The 21,057-nt window shown below is 37.7% G+C and overlaps 6 protein-coding genes and 1 long non-coding RNA gene across 10 annotated transcripts; 2 read left to right on the top strand and 5 right to left on the bottom strand.

The window, feature by feature from the left end:
* The first annotated feature begins 481 nt into the window (after window positions 1-481).
* LOC136345776 (uncharacterized) lies at window positions 482-4,855 on the top strand. Its single transcript, XM_066294371.1, has 4 exons — window positions 482-622; window positions 1,058-1,151; window positions 3,512-3,755; window positions 4,660-4,855. Exons 1-4 carry the CDS (start codon window positions 599-601, stop codon window positions 4,766-4,768), a joined length of 471 nt encoding a protein of 156 aa, XP_066150468.1. The 5' UTR covers window positions 482-598; the 3' UTR covers window positions 4,769-4,855.
* Window positions 1,149-3,317, bottom strand: LOC136346006 (uncharacterized). The gene is made up of 4 exons (XM_066294815.1): window positions 2,645-3,317; window positions 2,173-2,572; window positions 1,517-2,118; window positions 1,149-1,459 (listed from the first exon to the last, which is right to left on the bottom strand). Exons 1-4 carry the CDS (start codon window positions 3,315-3,317, stop codon window positions 1,158-1,160), a joined length of 1,977 nt encoding a protein of 658 aa, XP_066150912.1. The 3' UTR covers window positions 1,149-1,157.
* LOC136345773 (DNA translocase FtsK-like) lies at window positions 4,840-7,879 on the bottom strand. The gene is made up of 3 exons (XM_066294368.1): window positions 7,729-7,879; window positions 6,655-6,869; window positions 4,840-6,602 (listed from the first exon to the last, which is right to left on the bottom strand). Exons 1-3 carry the CDS (start codon window positions 7,738-7,740, stop codon window positions 6,209-6,211), a joined length of 621 nt encoding a protein of 206 aa, XP_066150465.1. The 5' UTR covers window positions 7,741-7,879; the 3' UTR covers window positions 4,840-6,208.
* An 872-nt stretch (window positions 7,880-8,751) lies between these two features.
* LOC136345783 (uncharacterized) lies at window positions 8,752-9,631 on the bottom strand. Its single transcript, XR_010733206.1, has 3 exons — window positions 9,372-9,631; window positions 8,887-9,090; window positions 8,752-8,818 (listed from the first exon to the last, which is right to left on the bottom strand). It is a non-coding gene; the product is annotated as an uncharacterized lncRNA (long non-coding RNA).
* A 68-nt stretch (window positions 9,632-9,699) lies between these two features.
* Window positions 9,700-13,574, bottom strand: LOC136345750 (uncharacterized). 2 transcript variants are annotated; one of them, XM_066294325.1, is made up of 8 exons: window positions 13,340-13,557; window positions 12,159-12,807; window positions 11,960-12,105; window positions 11,382-11,902; window positions 10,950-11,312; window positions 10,624-10,900; window positions 10,250-10,490; window positions 9,700-10,193 (listed from the first exon to the last, which is right to left on the bottom strand). In XM_066294325.1, exons 1-8 carry the CDS (start codon window positions 13,446-13,448, stop codon window positions 10,076-10,078), a joined length of 2,424 nt encoding a protein of 807 aa, XP_066150422.1. In that variant the 5' UTR covers window positions 13,449-13,557; the 3' UTR covers window positions 9,700-10,075. The 2 variants fall into 2 exon arrangements, with proteins under 2 accessions (XP_066150422.1, XP_066150423.1); XM_066294326.1 differs by lacking the exon at window positions 9,700-10,193 and having other exon boundaries at window positions 10,268-10,425; window positions 13,340-13,574.
* A 168-nt stretch (window positions 13,575-13,742) lies between these two features.
* LOC136345748 (uncharacterized) lies at window positions 13,743-18,731 on the top strand. Of its 3 annotated transcripts, none has more exons than XM_066294324.1 (11): window positions 13,743-13,924; window positions 14,511-14,804; window positions 14,855-15,041; window positions 15,095-15,282; window positions 15,339-15,410; window positions 15,470-15,737; window positions 15,795-15,862; window positions 15,912-16,079; window positions 16,137-16,353; window positions 16,409-16,577; window positions 17,326-18,731. In XM_066294324.1, the coding sequence occupies exons 2-11, from the start codon at window positions 14,552-14,554 to the stop codon at window positions 18,508-18,510; spliced, it is 2,775 nt and encodes a 924-aa protein (XP_066150421.1). In that variant the 5' UTR covers window positions 13,743-13,924; window positions 14,511-14,551; the 3' UTR covers window positions 18,511-18,731. The 3 variants fall into 3 exon arrangements, with proteins under 3 accessions (XP_066150421.1, XP_066150418.1, XP_066150420.1); XM_066294321.1 differs by having other exon boundaries at window positions 13,746-13,924; window positions 15,467-15,737; window positions 17,326-18,730; XM_066294323.1 differs by lacking the exon at window positions 13,743-13,924 and adding an exon at window positions 14,104-14,409 and having other exon boundaries at window positions 15,467-15,737; window positions 17,326-18,730.
* A 198-nt stretch (window positions 18,732-18,929) lies between these two features.
* Window positions 18,930-20,205, bottom strand: Sf3a2 (splicing factor 3a subunit 2). Its single transcript, XM_066294358.1, has 3 exons — window positions 19,698-20,205; window positions 19,458-19,638; window positions 18,930-19,401 (listed from the first exon to the last, which is right to left on the bottom strand). The coding sequence occupies exons 1-3, from the start codon at window positions 19,932-19,934 to the stop codon at window positions 19,007-19,009; spliced, it is 813 nt and encodes a 270-aa protein (XP_066150455.1). The 5' UTR covers window positions 19,935-20,205; the 3' UTR covers window positions 18,930-19,006.
* Window positions 20,206-21,057: the final 852 nt, after the last annotated feature.

Here is a 21,057-nt window from a genome sequence, read left to right as displayed (position 1 = left end):
TTAACCCCAGGAGCTAATTGGAGAAGGCGCGAAAAAAAATCACGGAATTGGAAATCTCTGACGAAATGGTGGATATTTGCGACGAATTAAATTTCCATAGCTATTTTTAATAGAGCTCTCAGCCGCATCGACGCTCGCGGGGTCGATACGGCATCCCCATCCCTCTTTATCTGTACAGATCCTCAATAATAGAGGGTAAAATCGACACAGCTGTGATGCTAAGCCTGCCATAGGAATGAATGCGTGTGTGCATATGTCAGAACCATTGCGGGCCCAACATGCGACTGCCTCATTGTAGTCATTCTTCGCTATTTATTTTTCTTGGGCAAACTTAAAAAATGTCGATTTTACGCTTTTCGAAAAAACCTAAATGCAGGCTTAATCCTTGTGGGAGACTCATAAATAGTGTGGTCGCGTAAAAATGCAAATTGCAGTTTGAATTCCATTATGCAGGATGCAGGAATGCTTTTCCGACATCTCAAGCGCCGCATAAAGGGTGTGCCCAGGTAGTCACATACAGTATATAAACATTGTTGGTTGTCTCAACTTGGTGACTTACGAAGAACGGTCGATTTCGGTGCGGTGGTGATTTTTTACAATGTGCGGGCCTAAATGCATTTTTGTAAGTTCCTCCATGTATACAACTGCTATCGATTGTGCACAGTTTTTACACTAAAAACCTAGAAGATATCAGCCATTTTCCATGCCCAATTGAGAACGCCATTTTCCATAAAAATCGTATGTTGGCGCGGAGATCCAGCGTGGTTTCTGAACCTGCGTGCCTTTTTAGCCCCTTTTTGCAGGCGATTTTGCGAGTTTTAATTCAGCGAAATATCACCAATAAAATATAAAATAAGTACTTCACACCACAAGAATGTTGATTAGTCCCCTGACTGCGGTTTCACATGTCCCAATTAAACATCGATTCATTGGTATATATTTATGTACATTTCAATGAATTTTTTCGCATTCTTGCTCAAGGACTTATCTCTATGCAGTATGTCGCATATAAAACGTAGCTATTTTTATCTCTAAATTATGCTAATTTTCCTTTCAGATTTTGTACTTCCTCGCAGTTGCAACGGTCTCCGGTCAGTCGCGCTTCAACCCCTCGATAATTCAAGATTCTAGGCTGGAACCTAAAGTGGATGGTACGTCTAAAGCTCCTGGAACAAATGAACACAAAGACACTCTGCAATTAACACCACTGACCCGCCCATGAGCCCTAGGGCTAAGATGGCGTAAGCCCCTTGTAGATTGTTGTTAGATAGGGCGGCTCTATCTTCTCCATTCTCCTCTTCATTGCCTGCATCATCGAGAGTGGCATTGTTAGGACCCAGGTTAAAATTATCGGTATACTTTTTGAAGAGTTGATTGTATAGTCCAGCTTCTAAGAGCAGTTTCTGGACTATATAGTTGACCGGTGTCTCCAGGAAGTTGCCCTGTCTCATTAGAATTCCTATCTAAAAAACCATATTAAAATAATTGCTGGTGGTACAGGGGTAAAAGTGGGAACTTGCAGGTTGAGTTCTCAAGTGTTTCTTCAACACGAAGACCTTGTGGCCTCCCTGACGGTCTGTAACTACGGGGTTGTTACTGGAGAGCAAATAGAGGATATTGGTATACACCCCGATGGTGCAAATGTTCCTTTGATTTGCCACTTTCTTCAGCCAATAAGTTTGAGAGTCCAAATCTTCGTTTACTGTCTGAAACGAATCTAAAATCTCCTTAGGGCCCTCCGATTCAAACATTTCCCTGTATTTTGGGGAACCTCCCACAACCAAACGATCCACGATTTCCTCTTGGGTGGAAATCTGATGTTCTCTCACGGGATTTTGCAAGAAATAAATCAAACTACACGTGTAAACGCAGTTGAGGATGATTGCCAAAGAGGCCATTCCAATGAAGAAAACTCTGGTCAATTTGCTTTTTGGGAGCTTCCGCAAAGGGTGAGCTAAAATGACTTGAAACGCCACAAAAAAGCTACTTAAAAATGACCGGAAAGCCTCAATTTCCTCCATAGATCTGAACACATGGCAGGCAATGGCGAAACCGATAAATCCAGCAAAACAAACCCCCCACATTTCGACTGTGAAAATCGCCATTAGCACCCTCCAGCTATAATTTGAAGAACATTTTTAAATTTTAGCTGCACAAAAACATAATTTTTACCCGGGAACCAGCGCGGAAATTGGAACCACATAAACGTTATGGTTCCAGTGATAGGCCACGCTATAGGTAAAATCTTCAGTCAGTTTGGTCTCTGGTGGAATGTTGCCTATACCCAAATACCATTGGCTGAAAATCGGCTCCAGAAATCCGGTCCAACTACCATCGGCGGCCATATCACCGAGCTTGAGAGTCTCGTTCCGGTACAGGGTGACGGAAAAGGAGATATTAAGCGTTTTGCCGATGATATTGCGGACAATATCCACTTCTATTCCCGAGGTGGGGCCGATTACAAAGGGCTCGTAGGGCAAAGCATGCACGTTGGAGGTGCATCCCTTGTAGTCTTTGGGGGTCAGTTCATTGAAAACGTTAAGATCGGGTTGATGCAGTAAATCGAGCTGACCTAAATTAATTTTTAGGGAACGTAGCTTGTTTCTTGACATGGCGAATGCGCTCTCTTTGTACATTTTCTCACCATTTTCACATGTTGCGACCATAAGAATGTTGAAGTTGGAGATGGAAAAACACACCCCATCCCCATAATTTTCCATTCGAACAGCATGGTACTGAAATCCAAAATTTCCCTGAATCATAACTAATAAATACCGCACCGAATGGCGGTACAAAATATGGAATGTCTCTTCGGCCGTTGCTTTGCTACGGGATAAATAGAGAATAAATAACGCATCTATGTTGAAAGTGGATGATTGCGACATCAGATCAATTTGCTTGTGAAGCATCTCCAAACTTTCTACAATCATCACGTATAAATGCGTCTTAAAGGGCATCACTGATTGCTTAATACACGCATCAATGGGCGAGTCCTCGTAGCAGTTTTCTGAGTAGGCAACAAAGTCCTTTCTTTCATGTTGGAAAACTTCTATGGACCACAATAGTTGTTTGTGCAGGTTTTTTAATATTTCATCTTGGATCTGCAGTCCTGCACCAGATAAGCTGAGCGTCCTTGCGAAGGTCAGAAGGAATTGAGTGTGAAAATTCTTCTTGCTCAGTATGAAATCGTAGGCGTGTAATGAGGCCTGCTCCAGACATTTCTCTGCAACTTTTGTAGGTTGATTCGAGGGTGTCACTATGCCTGATGATGGACAACTAACATAAATCAAAAACAAGATTAGTATTAGCAATTCCATGCCTGGCTGACTATGTAGTAGAACGTTCAATCTTTATACAAACCGTGTAGGCCGCAGCAATGCTCGCGTGTAATGGGACTAAGTAAGATCGATTACGATCTCTCTATGTGTAATATATCTACGAATGTGAAACATGGAAACAATTTTAAGTGTACTGCTGCACCAGCATTGACCTAATTAAACATCTTTTCAAGGGACTTTCGGCTTCCAGTATAGGACCGAAGATGGCATCTCTCATGCAGCTCAAGGAGACCCGTCTGGATTCATTCACGGCGCTTATTCATACAAAGATCCCACAGGACTTAAGGTGAATTTCAATTATTTCGCAGGGGCTCGAAACTTGCCTACTGCACCTCAGGAAGAGCCTCCTCGCTACAGAGCGTCTCAATATGATGCTCCACCTCATAGTCCTAATGAAAATCAACCGCCGGTTTACAGGTAAGGGAAATGTATGGCGTGATCCCTAAACGTGTTCCGATATTCAAGGAACCAATTCTCGGAATTGTTCTAAGACGAAGTTGTTGTATTAACGTATGCCCTGAAATGAATCGTTTCCGAGATACAGGGTGTTGAAAACTAAGGAAAATAAAATATTTTTCTTCCTATTTCCAAATGTCGCAACATATTTCAATGAAACTTGGTATATCTGAGCAGTAGTCCAAATAGTGCATTTCCCTTCTATTTAAAGAAAAACGCTTCAACCATAAATGTCCGTAGGGGGTTACCATCTTAATCCTCATAGAGAAAAGAGGGGTACGCTACTGGTATTTGTGCAACTGGGCCATCTTGAAAAGACGAAAAAAATTTTTTTTTTCTTAATATTTAACACCCTGTATCTCGGAAACGACCCAGTTTAGGGCATACGTTTATATAACATTTTCGTCCTAGAACAATCTAAAAATCAGCTTTTTAAATATCGGAACTCCCTTAGGGTCCACCTTGTATACTTACTGGTTTGTGAAAGCGAAATAGGAGCCGTCTGAGAAGTGAATGCGATATTAGCAGCAGGGTCTCTAAATTTGAAGAGTCGGAATGATCCGTGGTATAGGTAGTACCAGCCCTATTGAGGGGGAGGGTTGGCGGCCCAGGGTAGTGGGCTTTTTTGGTTGGGAATTTTTTTCGGACGTAACGGTGAATAAAAATATCCCCTAGGGCGTCAAACTTGCTAAGTCCGAGGCTGAGTACAGACAGACGTTGCCTAACTGAATCCGATTTAGGGAGATTTGTTTTTGAGAGTGAACGAAACAAGTTTGCACATTCTTTCATTAATATTCTGATGAGAGGACAGATTTTTGAGGTGAAATGCTGCGTCTAAGTTTGCACAGTATGGTTCTCTTTATAGACCTCCAGGACCGTACCAGCCCCCTCAAGAGTACCGCCCAAGAACCCGGCCTCCGGCCTCCTATACCAGACCGCAGTATGACGTAACTGGCTACAATGAAGTGTCCTGAGTCCTTCCTTCATTAATCAATCGCAACAATAAAAGAGCAAAAAAGATGTTTTATTAAAATTTACAAGTAAATTCACATATATTTCAACGTTTATTTGCCCTTCTTACTCAACGAACCTTAATAACAAAAATTCTACCCCAGTTCAGTATCACATCACATCGTCATATACAGGGTGTCCGGGTTTTTTGTAGCACGAGTTTAACCACATATTCTACGCATAAAAATAATATTACAATAGTTTTTCTATATAAACTATATCCTAGAAATGCTTTTTTAAGAATATACAGGGTAATGAAGTTTTATATTTTTCTCAATTTATTTTCTTAGCTCCCAAAGTTTTTGAGATATTTGGCTCAAGTTTTAGGCGTAACTTACTTTTTAGAGTCTACATGATTAGGTAATATACAGAAATCTACAGGGCGATAGTTTTTGAGGTTGCCATCCATTTTATCACTCAAAATTTTTTTTTGTGCACCGCGTAGTATTTGGTTTTAGAAATTTAAATTGCCTGTTCAATTTAGAAACTTTTATGTGTTTTAATAATTTTAGTATCTTTCGTCTTTTTCAGTCATTTTCAAAAAAGGGTGATTTAATGCAGGCCACTTTTGTCATGGAATAAATTTTGTTGCTTTCCGACATTTCTGACATTGTTCTGACTACATTTTCGGACACACTACTACGGTCTAAACCCGAATAAGGCTTTATTTATTGACGATTTAATGGTAAAGCGGACTTTTAACAGAAGAGAAATAATAATCGTAGACAAGAGGATAGCGGTAACTTCAAATAAAGAATAAATCGAACAGCGAAAATTTATTCGATAACAAAATAATTTAAATCAGTATAAAATAATAATTATTACAGAAATTGTTCTAAATGATCGTGACTGCACTCTACAGGCGAATTAGAACGTCGCCGAAAAGACTGTCGAACATCTCTCAAATTCTGAGCAGTTTTTTAAGAGCAGAATTTTTTATTCGCCTGATAAGTTCTTCTTGAGAGTTTACAGGAACAGAGTACACATTTTCCTTCATAAACTCCCAAACGTAAGAATCTAGAAGAAGCCAAGCAATTGGCCCCCACGACCTACCCATCTATGTGGACAACTTGTATTTAGGCAGTTCTTCACCACTAAGGAATAATGTCGAGCGTATCCATTGAATTATGCTATTAACTTATGCTCAAAATGTGAGCTAAAAATCTCAAAAACTTTAGGAGCTATAAAAAAAATTGAAAAAAAATATGAACCTTCAACACCCTGCATTTCCCTAATAAAGCGTTTCTCGAATATAGTTAAAATCTTGCTACAAAAAAACCGGACAACCTGTATATCAATAAATTAATAACCCCAATTATAGCTATGTTTCACCGTAACACACGAAAGACTCTAATAGCGAGTTAGTAACCAAACGCCCAAGAAATACAAAACTAACATAAAATTTAAGCCTTGTTGAAGGAGTAGCTGAAACCATCAGGAGATCTGTTCAAAGACAGTTTACCTGGTGGGTAGAACCTGTGAGGGGCTGGAGTGGTGGAATAGGTCGAGGGTTGAGGCCTGTATTGAGGCTGGTATTGCGGCTGGGGTTGGTATTGTGGCTGCGGTTGATACTGAGGTTGAGGTTGAGGTTGATATTGCTGGGGTTGCGGTTGGTATTGAGGCTGAGGATTGTACTGAGGCTGAGGTTGAGGAGGGCGGTAATCCGGGGGATTGTACTGGGCTTGGGGCTGGTATTGGGGCTGCGGGGCTACAGGCAGGGTCGTGGGGAGCGGCTGAGGAATTCCGTCTCCAGTTGCCATGAATCCGTGCTTGCCCGCAGTGTAACTGATTGTGTGCCTGTAAAACCATGTCAAAAATTACGTGCTACGTTACTACAAAAAGTAATGACCTTTGACCGTTTGGGTCCACATAGGAGTAGCTGCCCCTGCGGGTACCGTCAGCCTCACTTTCCTCTTTAAAATTGACTCCGTCCTCTTGAGTATAGGTGGCGCCAAAGCGGCCGTCTCCTCCCAGGTACCTCTGTTCGGCTACAATAGCGGCAGTCCTGGGGTCGCCTTGGTAGCCTTGGCCCATGGCCAGTCCCAGCACACACGACAGAGCGACCTGAAGAAGAAGTCAGGCTCAAATACGTCCTAAATATCATTACGAAACCTTGATAATTGCATTATCCAATGCACGATTTATGCAAATGGTGGTCAAACAAAAGGTTAAGCCAATCTCAGGGAATTCTTGAATAGATTAACGCTGGGTGCAGCAAAACTGCCGACTAATTGCACGAACTTTGTCCATATAGTGCTTAATTGAATTTAGTCACTGTTTTTTTTGTCGTTTACCGTTTATAACTTGTGTATAATAATAGCGCATACAGATTAAAGGCAAGAGAGCACGAGACATTTGTCTTTGATATTTCATTTACCGGTCGGCCTTGGCTGGCTGAGTGGGTTCTGACCAAAAAAATGCTTCCTGAATTATGGGTATATAGGTATTATGGGTCTGGGTAAGGTGAGTTTTGAGACAGACCTGGTAGGAAGTTAGGGAATGAAGCATAAGCCACTTTGCTGAGAGGGAGGTTTGTAGTTCGGTCAGAAGGGCATAATTCAAGGGAATGATATTTGGGGAAAATTTTAAATGACAAAAACTTAATACGGAGGAAACGAGCTAAAAAAATAATTCAAGAAACAAATATTTTTTATTTAAATGGAAGGGTCCTACTACAAAGCAGATTTTGTGCACCTATACTCACTAGTAGCAAGATTTTGAAGAAAATTATCCAAACAAAACAATCGTGCCAAAAACTATCATCAAAATCTGTGCCACTACATGACCATGGTTTCTCCTTGCTCAAAAAGTTCTAAAGGAAGTCGTATATCGCAAAATCAAGAAAACTAACAAATTTGAAAAGAATCCTTTACATTCTTCCTCAGTATCTCTATTCAATTAGTAACAAACCATGAATACTCACTAAAAATTTCATTTTTTTTTCGGGAAAACCGAGCAAAACTAGACCCCACTGAGCACTAGGACCAACTACTGCCCCCCAGTCCCCTGCCTTTAGATTTTATACTTCGAAGCAACCTTGGAGCGAGTGCGACCCTGGCAACAACACTCCCTAAGAACTGAACGAGTTCTGGTACCGTCGGTTCTTGAAGTAAATAGTGCGGGAGTATTGCGGAACCCATATGAAAGCCATAGTACCAGTATATTATTGCGATTTCACTTTCCGATTTGGACAGAAAACCCTCTGATGGGCGGTAGTTCCGGGTGTTAACCGAGCGCCTTAGACACTGAAGGTCCTACTTTTCGATCATTTTCCTGAGATTTGATTGAAAGGAAGATTTTCATTTTGGAATTTTCAGCATTTACAAAGTGGTAGTTAAAATGAGCATGAAGCAAAAAAAGCAAATTTCCATTTCATGGTTTACTTACTTCATCTTCAATGTACCTACCTCTAACGATAAAAAACTTAGCTTATGGTGTCCCACATTTACTTCCGGAATAGGCTATTCCGTCCTGGTGGTACCTGCACACGGAGTACTGACCTCTACGTATGATGTCGATACCGGAATTGTTAAGGCAATCCGGTAAAGAAGCTGGAATTTGGGCGCCACACCTTAGCTATTCTGCGATGAACGACCATTATTAACAGGTGCCATGTTATCAGTTTCCTTTGTATTTGATCTGGGTCTTGATTGCGTTTAAAATAACGATTTTCCTAACAAGTGCAGAAAATTTCCGCATGCAATTGAAATTGAAAGCAGTAAGAATACTTTCGACATGAGTTGGGAATAGTATTTTACCTACTACTGGAAATCCACGCTTAAGCAGGACAAAATGGGAAAAGTCCTAGAAGATGCCATTGTATGCTGATCCATTAAACATCATTGGCATAACTTATATCAAGCCACGTCCCAGCGTACACCATTTCCCCTACGTAAAATATTCACAAATGCGCATAATATACAGGGTGTCGTATTATACGAAATGACCTCTTTGTAATTTCATTGCTTCATATTCCTTGCATCTATCTTTGAGTACACGCTGAGTAGTCCAACCTACGACATTCCTAATTAAACCATATTTACTTCCAGAGTAAGTTGTTAACAATTTTGACTGATGGTACCTGCAGAGAGAGTATTGACCTTTGCATATGAGGTCGATACCGGAATTGTTAAGGCGATCCGGTAAAGAAGCCGGAATTTGACTGCCACGCCTTAAGTACTCCTCCGTGAACAATTGTTATTAGCAGGTGCCACATTATCAGTTTCCTATGTAATTGATCAGGTTTTTCTGGTCAAATTTGTTCTGACCTTAAATCCATGAGGGCCTTTAAACGAAAAATTGACAGAGGTTGCAAAAGCTTTATAACGGAGGATCATCAGACAAAACTACCAATAGGCGGTGCACTGTAAAGATAGGGCGTTGATTAAGCTATTTTATTGAACGCGCTTTATAAATGTATATTAAAGAGAGAAAGTATAAAATTGTAATTTTGAATGTCCCATAAGGAAAGTCTATGTTTAGTAGTAGAAAATTGCTGAAAATAAAGTGTTTAAGGCGTTTCTGCGTAGATGCATCGTTACCCTTTGAAAATAAATGGTTATATACCCTCAGCGACCGTACCGCCCCCAGAGGGTGGGGCCTTCTGGAGGCAACCCACTAACCTGAAAGAAAAGGTGCGGTCCAGAATGCCAAAGAAAATCAAGAACGTTAAAGCTACTAGTCTCAAATTTCGATCTGAAAATATCCTTGTGATTGAGAAAAATCCTCTAAACAAAAGAAAATCTATTAGAGGTAGAACGATTTAAATACAAATGTTATAAGAGAGAGGTAGAGTTACAAACTGAACATAGTTTTCATCATATCATCATAAAATGGCTTATTTACACTTGAGAAAGGGAACGAGAGGATTTTCAAGGAAATTAAACGCATGCCGTAATGGAATATCACATCATATATTCAACAAATAAAGTAAAAAGTGGTCGGTTACTAATTTTAACCTGATCATAAAATTTCCAATGTACAACAAGTCCTGTCCTGATAATTAATATAAAGCCTTAAAATTAAAATGTATACAGGTTTACTTGAATAGAAGATTTATTTCCCGTGAGAAATAATTTAAGTATGGAATTTTTAGCGTTCACCTATATCACACTTGTTCCTTTCTCATGATTTGGCATCAGTTTTATCTGACACTAAGTATATTGAATCTAATTATGGGTAAAGGCGAAAAATTCCAAACGTAAGTATACAGATTTCGTAGACGATGCTACAATTTTATTTAAATATTAACAGTCTTGTGATTAAACATTTCACGAGAAAAAGTCCGCCGTCTTCTTGTTCTCTTTAAATTTCTTTATCGCCTCAAATTCTTTCCTCTCTTCTAACGCATTCCTCACATCCAGTACGGTAACCTCCGACATTTCATCCCTAAAATTTACACGATTCCAAGCTTTTTTCTCGCTTACTTCTCTCAAAAAACTCACTTATAACCCTGTCTACATATCAAACTATTTCTTGACCTACGAATGATATTTTCCGCGAAACTTTTAACGGCTTCAAACATCAGTCTTTCCGAAGCGTTCATCGACACACCCGGACCTAAAACTTCAGGCTTCAACAACACGCCCACATCTAAAGCTGCTTCTTTAACGAAGACGCACTGTAAGGAGAGGTTTTCGTCAGATATGTCAATGCAGTTTGTTACTGCGTTTGCATTTACACGATCTAAAATCACAGATATTAGAGTTTTCAAAAGTCGCAAGAAACTGCTTATGCAAAATGTCAGTTAACGTTTAACGTATATGTTAGTCTTAACTGGTAAAAAAGGAACAATGGCCTACTGTATGCAGATACTCACCTATCACAGATTTTTTAGGAGAATCACTCATTATATTAATATTTGGTTCATCCCCGTTTGAATGCGGATAAACTAAGTGCCCATTACGATGTGAATTGCCCTGGTAGCAATTTAGAATCAACTGTTTTTCCTGGGACTCGTTTTCAAACAGTTTATAACTTGCCACTGCTGGAGTGTACAGATGCGATCTTCCATACATCACTATTGCTTTAGTAGTCCATTCCCTGCTGAAGGGCTCTCTAGACACTATTCGCTTTATTGTTTTGGCCCTTGACCACTAAAAAACTCCTTATAAATCTCCCCAAGGATGAATATAAACTACTCACCTCCGCAGCTAATCTCTTGCCAATGTTCCAAGAATAATATTCTTCTTTTGAACAGGCCGTAAATGGATAGGTACACTTGAAATCTTCATTGAGAGCTTCCTGAGTCCACAAAGGGACTCTTTTGAAGAGATAAGGCAAGGCTTCACCCATATTTTTGAACTTATACTCTGGGAGCTTCAATAACTCATGCTTATTATTAAACAATTTCTTCACAGGTTTCAACCCTTCAACGCTGGGAGACTTCAAGATTTTAACTGAAATAATACCGCCATTGTTAAATAGAACCTGATTGAAGCTTTCCGGTAAAAAACGGATGGATTGGCCTGTTACAGTCTTCAGTACTTTTAGAATAGAATTAGCGTTCTAAAAGTAAATAAAAACATTGCGGAACCACCCTTGAAATCACTCATAATTCATAACGTTTATTCCTACCTTTTCAGGGCTAACGCTAACCTTCTCAATAATCTTCGGTCTGACACTTCTAGCTCTGCATCTAACAGGATCCAAGTAATGCGGTCCTAAACCGTAAATTAACTCGTTGTAAGCCTGCTTAACAGGAGATTTATTCTTCTTAGGACTCATCTGGCACTCCTTATCTGAAGTTATACTGTAGGAGTGATCAAGTAAGCAAATATCACCCTGATTGGAAACTTCCAGTTCTGTTATTACTCCTTTGAAATTATCACTAGGCTTTTGCTTTAGAAAATTTATAGAATCATTACAGTAGTCATGATCATAACTATCAGTAATTTCAATTTTCACAGGATTGATGCTAAAAATTTGTCTATTCGAAAGGGAACCTGCAGGTGGGGCTATGTTTTCCAAGGAGGTTATACCAAGAATATTATTAGCTTCACTAGTGCTAGGAGGTTGCTGTTTTTCATTGGAGGTTTCAGCTGTTGACTTATACATTGAGTCATCATATAAAAATACAGGGATGGTGGTTTCATTTCCTAGAAAGCACCAAATATAAATGTAAATCCTTTTTTTGACAATTAAATAATTATTACCAAGCATCTGCCTTTCAGTAAAGGTATTGTCTAATTTCAGTTGATGAATTACATCCACAGGTTTATTCATGGGGGCTTTGAAATAAATTTTTACTCTCAAAGGAAATTCTCCCCAACCTCTCCTAGATAAATGGAAAGGAGGTTGGCTGAAAACAGAGATACATTGGCAAAAGAAAATTATGCATATTCCAGTGTTTACCTGATATCCACCACATCATGAGGTTTGTAAGATGGGTGAAGATAAAACACCACTTTGCTAACAGTTTGATTGGTGACTTCCACCCCTCCAGAAGAGCCTTTAAAAATCTTCACATAAACCATCCATTTATGGGTCAAATTATTCTGTTCTAAGGATTTTTTAAAATATGATATATTTCCTATGACTACCCTGTGTTGGACTTTAGTCCTATTAGTCACTAATTCATCTACTTTCTTAGGAGCAGCTAATTTTATTGTTGAGGTAGTACTGATCTCATTACTAGGTTCAAGTTTAATTTTCTTAGCCTCAATTTTCAAGTCAAGCTTAGGAAGAGCAGCTTTTCTCTTAGTACGTCCCCCAAGAAATTTCAAATTATTTGCATTATTGCCTAATAGCTTCTTGAGGGCAGGATGTATTCGATTTTGACCCTGCAAGAGATTGGTGGGGTCTGAAGGCAAGGCTGTTTCTGCCTCTAAGGCTTTTGAATTATAATATGAAGAAATTAAAACATAGCGCACTACATGCAAAAGCTTTTGTGCTTTAAAAACTATTTCTTCAATTTCTTCCAGTTGTTTCTGCCTTTGTTGCAATTCTTTGTCGAATTCTTCTTGTATTATTTTCCTAAGTTTGGTTTCTGTCAGTTGGTTTTCTAAAAGTAAGAAATTTTGAGACAAAATTAACTAATGACATCAAATTTAATAGGCAAATTCTTAGTTTGTGTGGAAATTAGCTTTTAGTTAAAGTTACCAGGACATTAATAATTGGACTATCAAGTAAAAAACTATAAAATAACTAACTTATATATATAAATATTGATCAAACTGAGAGAAAAATCATCAAAGTGTTTAGTGTACTTGTTCAAAGTGTCCCAAGGTCTGTCAAAGTATTACTAAGGTATTTTCAAGAAAACTAGGAAATAGTGGCTTTTAATAACTTAAGGATCTCTGTATTTTTTAGAAACATTTCTCGTCCATTCTAAATGATTTGAAACTATTGATTTTATTAAATAAAACGGAAAAAAGATTGAGGCAAATTCTATGAAATGTTTCTTAGTACAATAAATAATTTGTTTCTCTAACCAACATAGTTCTTACTGCTGAAACTCTCGCAATAGCCCTCCCAGGACTCCTCTAACAATGATTTTAAAGGGCCCCATTAAAAATTATTGTTAAATTGCTCACCCTCTTCCTCTTGCAGCTCAGCATTCCAGATAGCCGTGTTTGTAGTCTCATAGTCGGGATCTATTTCAATTTTAATATTATCGTTGTTTTTATTATTATCACCATCCATTTTACTATAAAATAACCTAACCTAATTGTTTGGGGATTTTCTCAGAATGTCACACTTCCGGTTGCAATTGTCTTTCGTCTTCAGATTCAACCATTAGATTCGGTTAGAGGTTTACACGCGGTGCTGCCAACTAGACAAAATTTCTGGTAATTCGAGAATGAGGAAAACGTAATTTTGCGGAGAATACGAAAAATTACAACCTAATTTCTGAAATTGTTTATAAATTGTTTATTTATTGACTTTGGACGCATTTTTAAAAGAAATACAAACTTAACGCTTCGTGACAGTTTTAACTCTTCAGCCATCTCCTTATGTTGCCAAATCTCCATTACAGTAAGAAGTTCAGAAAGTGCCTCACTTCTGCCATAAATGTGAAAACTCAAATTGCCCAAAGGTCAAAGTCAAATCAAATCTAAAATGACAATATAAAAATAATTAATTACAAACAGACGACATCAAAGTTGGTATATTTTAAGGTAAGGCCGGGTTTATCGAACTTCTTAATTATTAATTCCTCATCGTTAATTCCTAATTTTAATTTTTAATTTATTAAGAAGTTTCTGCAAGTTTCTAACTCTTAAGAATGTTATATTAACAACTGGCGAATGAGCAATTTTACATAATTATTTTTTTAGAAGCAGCTTTGTCAACCCATTAGTTGAAGCAATTTTTACAACGAGCATTCTTCCAAAAGATGACTAGAACGAGTATTTTATATCTAGTAAACCTAACGATTCACTTGTTCCTCCGCGCATGCGTCAAGAACTGTTTCTTTAATTCTTAAAAGTTGGAAGCTTTCAAAGTTGTGCATTAATATAAAAAATTTAAAATTAAGACTTAAGTGGCATTGGGGCTGAGTTGTAAACATTAATCTTAAACTTCACCTGTAGTTATGTGGAGACGTTGACAGATAAGCAATAAAACACATGTCAAAATTCAGGTGTGAACCCCAGGATTAGAAGTAAGATATATAACTGGGCCTAAATAACACACTATTAACCCCTTAAGAGTTAAAAAGTTTGGTAAAACCAGTTTAAATATTAAGTCTTATTTGTTCTTTAGAAACAGGAGAAATTTTTGCTGTACCACAACACTGAACAGCAATGTCCAAACAATATATTTATTCAGACGGGGAGCAAGCTGTGATAATCTCTGATGGTTCAATAATCTGGAATCAACCTCAGGATGAAACACTATCATACTTTGATGCCAATAATCCCCTTGTCACTGATTCATCTTTAAATGAGAGCTATTCTACAGCAATTGACTCCACTGAGAACACTCAATACTTCTCTATCTTAGATGATAGTGCTGAGTTGACTTTAGAGGATCTCAGCAATTTAAATTTAACTCTTGGTATTTGATAGAAACAAAATATGTTCAAACATTAAAGTTTTTGGTCTTAGGTCCTGAAGATGCAGCTGTGCTGCCTAATAATAATCTTGAAATGGAAAATAAAGATGAGGAAGTTATTAATGCTGAAAACAATGCTGAGGTTGTGGTTTTTATGCTGGAAGGATCCAAGGATTTGTATGGAATCCAATCAACTGAAGATGAGTCTGGGCAAATTCAGAGATATCAATTTACATTTAGGTTTGATTTATATAAGAGGTTTAACCATTAGGGCATTAATAATATAAATTTAGACAAACACCAGGAGGACAGCTTGAACCCATTCCTGAAACTGTGGTATTGCTTCCCAATGATAATCAAACCAGTGAAGAAGTTATGCCTCAAGAGGCACTATTTAATCCTGAACAGTATTATTTAGTCCCTGCAAGTTTGGAACAAGAAAAGACCAGTTTTGAGACATCTGAAGAGCAGTATGTTAAGGGTAAGTGGATGTTGGGTAATTTTGAAATGTTAGACAAACTTAATTTTTCTATTTAGTCCAAAGAGTCGCCAATGGGGTTGAAGAAAATCATTCACTTTTAAATGAAGTGGAAGAGAGTGTTATTGCAGGTAGATTGCAAATTTATTAGTAAGATTTTCAAAGCATTATGTTAATGTTGTTTTAGAAGCATCTCATTTTCACTTGAGGAGTGCAGTTGATGTAAAACAGGAGCATCTGGAGAGCATTGCAGAAAAAGAAGATGTGCAATCACAAGACATATCACAGGAAACTTTGCATATAAGAAATTCTAGGGAAGAAACTTATGAGGGCTCTCAAAATAAACAAGAAACATTGTTAGGTAATTTTGAAAGTGAAGAACATTTTTATGACCACTTGATTAGTGAAAATAATCAGATTGAGGTGGAATATCAGACTGAGCTTGTGACTTCTGGAAGGTAAGATTTTTATTGGTCATAGAGTAAAACATATTTTGTCAATGTGATTTATTTTAGCAATGAAGAGGTGATTGATGATGAGAATATTACAGAGAGTTTAAGGAACAGTTTAGAGCCCCTTGCAGGTAAAAAAATATCAAAAACAAAGATATTGGTTGTGAATATTATTTTAAGGAGAAACTCAACCTGTTACGGTAAACAACATAAACCATAACCAAACGTCCCAAGACCTAGTCACACACCAAACTCATCCTCTTCGAGGGGATAAATCAAGAAAATCTCTTGATAATGTCAAATATCTTGTAGTGTACCATGAAAAAGAGAATGTGGATGCTTTGTCAGGTAATTCTTTATCCTAAAACAAATTCAATAATTCGTTTTTTCAATAATTTTTGATAGGGGCTCATCTTGCAAATTCGCGTGTCCCTACCTCAAAGACTTTAAAGCCCCAATCCAACTCTAGAAGCGTCTTGCGCACGTCTTTTATCAAGGACCCAGACAAAGTCGAAAACTCAATCGGCGATAAAGCAATCCCTGAAGATGATGTTTATCATAAAAGATTTGCAAAAAACAAAGACGCCTTGCTCGCCAAAAAGTTTCACAACTTTTTAAATAGGTATTATTTTTCCTTGGAAAAAGCTGCATTTTTAAGTAGAGAAAGTAATATTTAGAACCACGATTCCTCAAGCGCCAGTGAGAAAACACAGGCAACCCAGAAAGCAACTTATTAAACCCATTATAGAGAGGAGCAAAGAAGAGATTATCGTTCAAGAAGTGATTGTTTCTTCGGGAGGGTTTCTGGAGAGTGGTAATAAGAGAATTGAAAATGGAAAGTTGTTGGTAAGTTAGTATGTATCAAGGCGATTTTTGGCTTACTTTTTGAAGATGGGTTTTTGTACGGGACAATTGTGCATTCTTTTCGTATAGGTTGTAATCCAATTCAGACGCTAAAAATGATGGCTGATAAGTTATTGTTTGATGTTTACATGTCAAAATAGTCAATGTACTTAAATTAACGGTTTTCTCGAGTTATTATCAAAACTTTAGCGTCGTTATCAGTTTTTAGTGATTATTAAACAAAATGTTTATATGTATATATATTACATTCAGCGCCCTTTTTATATTGACCTTATCCTGTTCCTTCCATTCAAAAACCAGGACTTAGTTTTCGTACTAAATTCTAAAGGTGAGAATTTTTTATAGTTATATATTTATTTATATTTTTTTTTAAACTCACTTTTATCTACCAATTTGATAGATTTTAGCTCTGTCCACAATACATTAGGGTTGATTTAAAAACGAACTTTCATACAGCCATCAATCAGGTATAAATGCAATTTCATAATTACAGATTTCTCATCAGATCAGTAATAACAAAATATTGAGTATATGATCCCAACCCATGAGACACGTTTGCCGTGTTCGTGGCTTGAGAGAAGTAGTTATTAACCATTTCATGAACCGGAAGCGCCATTACAAGGTGGTAGTCTAAGTTTCTCATAACATCAATCAGGTCTCAGAAATAAAGAGCATTTAATAATGCATATTTCATTAACTCATGTAGTTCTTAATTGAAATTTTGTTTCAGGTAACTGCTGTTGTGGAACTTTCGGACTCGGAAGAAGATACCAACACAAATAGAATTCTAAACAAAAAACACCTTTTCAAAAACCAAATTTCTGATAAAGTAATTGAGATAACATCTGACAGTGAAGATGTTGTAGTGTCTGGCACTAATTTACAAAACAATTGTAATGATAAGTCTTTAAAAAGAAAAAACGGTGATAATCTTCCTACAGGCACTGTTAAGAGGAAACGGGGGAGGCCTCCTAGGAAAGCACTTCTTACTCAAGAAAAGTCTTCAGTACCTGACAGCACAAGTAGTGATTTAGTCAAAAAGGAAGTCATTTGCCCATATTGCCCAAAAACATTTCCCAGTCAAAACAGCCTTAATACTCACATCAATCACCACAAATTGAATAATCTTCAGAACAAAGCCAAGATGAACATGCCACGTCAATCTTTGCTTCGAAAAGTAGAGTACAGGCATAAATGCGATAAATGCGAACAGACATTTAAAAATAACATTTTGTTACAAAGGCATGAATGTGCCAAAAACACTAGCTACAGTTGCCCTGTGTGCCTTCAACAATTCGGAAACATAACCCTGTTTAATATGCACAAGAAAAGTCATGTGAAATCCAACTTAATCTACAACACAAGTGTGTTGAAAGTATCTCCTAGGAAAGCTACGGTGACTAAATCTTCGCTGAAGAGTAATTGTTTTAAGTGTAGCGAATGCCCCAGAGTGTGCGATTCTGAAACTAAATTAGCAGCTCATGTTAAAACGCACAAGAAAATAATCTGCTCTTCATGTTCGGCTACATTTACCTCGAAAGTATTGTTGGATAGTCACGTAAGAACTAACTGCGTTAAAAACAAGCGTTTAGCCTTCACAATCCAGAAAAACTTAGCGAAGGTCAGTCCCGCGATAGCAAACACTAATAAAAGTTTAAATCGGTCAGTTTTGGGGGTAAAAATCGAGTGTGAACAATGCTCCATGAAATTTTCTACTTTCCGGAACTTGTACACGCACAAGGTGCAAAATCACGGAATGAACACTCCAGATAAAAGCTTGCTGGTTAAACCCAAGAAGAAAATTTATAAGGAGAGGGGGGCTCATGGCGGTGTTCCTGCAAGTCAGCGCCTACAGAAAGCCTTCGCAGCCATGAAGCAGAAAATAATAGAATCGGGCAGTTTGACTGTTCAATAACGTTTCAGTTTTGAGTTATTTTATATATTTTTTGATTTAATAGCAATAATTTTAGTTTTTCATGTAAATTTCTAAAATATAGACCATTTTTTATATTATTATTTATAAGAGTGATATTTAAGATTCTTCTACAATTACAATTCTTGTAATAAAATTTTCTAATAATATATGCAATTTTTAGGTGACAAATCTATGACCTGTACAGAACTCAATTTGGTTAGTAGTACTAAGTAAGCCTTGTTTTTAAAGTATGCTTTTAGACAATGCAGTGAATTAATAAGTGTAACAAGTTCCTATAAACGTTCAAGTGAAGAAATTCCGAAGTAATAATGGTTACAGGTACCTGTATTTTTCTTTTGGCTAACAAATTTAGATAACTAGTTAGACAACATAAATTCATGAACTTAAAAAAACTTGAGAATGAGAAACTCTTTTATTAATTAACTTAGAAACAATTGGGAATTGTATTGTGTTTTAAACTCAAAAGTGCACGTTGTTAATGATGATGAGGTGGCGGCACTGGCATAACTGCTCTCATCATCGGCGGTGGCATTGGATTGAACATGGGTGGTCTTGGCGGCGGCGGCACCGGCAACATGGGTGGCGGTGGTGGCACCCCGCCCATCATATGAGGCCTCGGCACTATAGTTGGTTGTTTTTTATTCTCTATTTTGAAGGCAAATTGCAGGAAGAATTGTTTGGTGTCTCTGTTCCAATGAGTCCAAAATTTGTTGTCAACTTTCTCTACCTCTCGACTGGGCACTTTGAAGGCTATAGTCTCATAAGGTTCAGCTGCAAAAAGCAGGTATTGCCATTTGCGGTCTGGAGGTTCAATCCTTTGTTCATATGCAGACATGAATCTGTGCCTTGGCAATACATGGTCTGCAATTTCTATTAAAACATTTTTAAAGGCATTAAAACACTACATTTACTATTTCTTCATGTACCAGGATAATCAATTTGGAACAATAAGCTCTGCTGGCCAGTTTCTGGATCCCTCTGCTTGGTAACCCGATAACCTGGTCGCCCAATTTTAACAAATTTCTTGGGCTCCACTCGGGGCTTCTCAGGCTGCAACATTGAAGGAGCATCTTTGGCCTCCTTGGCTGCTCTTCTAGCCAGATTTGCCTAGAAATCACAACCAAAATGTGAGCTTTTTCATTGGATCATACTAGTCAAAAGCTCACTTGATGCTTCTTGCCTTGAGTGTGAGCCAAATAGCTGCCTTCATTGTTATGCAAAGTCAAACATAATTTACATTCATAGGACCCTAAATGGTTTTTCATGAAATAAGGGTCTTTCTGTAGATCAATAGTCTCTAAGGCAAGTTGCCTGAGCCGTTCTCTGCGGTCTCGGTTCGATTCTGACCATGATGCCACTCCGCCTCCGCCTGTTTTGCCTCCCGCGCGGTTTTGGAAATCCATGATGAGGCTGAAACTTATATGAAGGCTGTGAGGGGCACAAAGATGGGACGAGAAAAGAACTATGTGACTGTTTATCAGGACAAATCTATGGCTTTTGGAGCATTGGGAATGCACCTAACGCTTCTAAAGTTTGGGTTACAATTCTATAAGTTTAAAGATTAAAAAAATACTCTATTTCGTGTTTGTAGACGGAAAATCGTGGAAATAGAAACGATAAACTTTTGCGGTTTTTATGTTCACCCGATATGAATGAAGCCAAAATGGAATATTAGATGACAAGTGAAACTATGACATTGACATCACATCAACAATCTTTTACATTTTTACATACCATAGTATATCACTTTGGCAACGCTGTGTATAGTGTTCACTATTTGTTGGTTTGAATTTCTTTAATTTGTTAAATTTAAAATATTATATCACACAATGTTTAGTGGTGTAACGAAAACAACTTTCGTATTGGCCCAATTCAAGCAATGCTTCCATACAATGCTGGTCGAGAGTTTTTTTACATATCAATTTTCATCAAGATCCGATAGAAAAATGTTGATAGTATATAATACTTAAAAATCTATTGTTTCAATGTGTTTCAGAAGTCTCCACAGTCTTAACACCTTCTGTTTTCAGAGAATTAAATGAATGCAACAAAGAAATGGTGAAGGCAACGCGTCTTCACCATTTCGTCGCAATTCAGATTAGAAACCTGTTGTATTATGTGGATTGAGATTTTCACTGTTTGAAAGCCTCAGGGGTCAATTTTCAGAGAATGTACGATCTGGAAATTTCGAGAAAACTGGGGAAAACTGACGCGTTTTTTATGCATCAGAATAGCACCAAGTGCTGATTTTCTTCTTCGAGTTCTCGCCTATCGAGAATTATTAAAAGGTTCGTCTGCTAATCAATTAAAGAGTGATAAATTTTCTTCGGTTTTATTCCTAACCAGGATACGCGATTATGTAAGGTACCGCAAGATTTTCAACACTACTGGACGAGTTAATGTGGCATCAAGCGATCAACATCCGATAGCGCATCTCGCACTCATCAAAGAAACGTATTTTTGCGTTCTGCCTATAAAGAATGCCGACGTGTAACAGGTCTTCAATAAGTTGACGATGAAGAGAAA

The sequence above is a fragment of the Euwallacea fornicatus genome, chromosome 21 (genome assembly GCF_040115645.1).
Source record: "Euwallacea fornicatus isolate EFF26 chromosome 21, ASM4011564v1, whole genome shotgun sequence".
NCBI classification, from domain to species: domain Eukaryota; kingdom Metazoa; phylum Arthropoda; class Insecta; order Coleoptera; family Curculionidae; genus Euwallacea; species Euwallacea fornicatus.
This window is presented reverse-complemented; position numbering and strand designations above follow the sequence as displayed.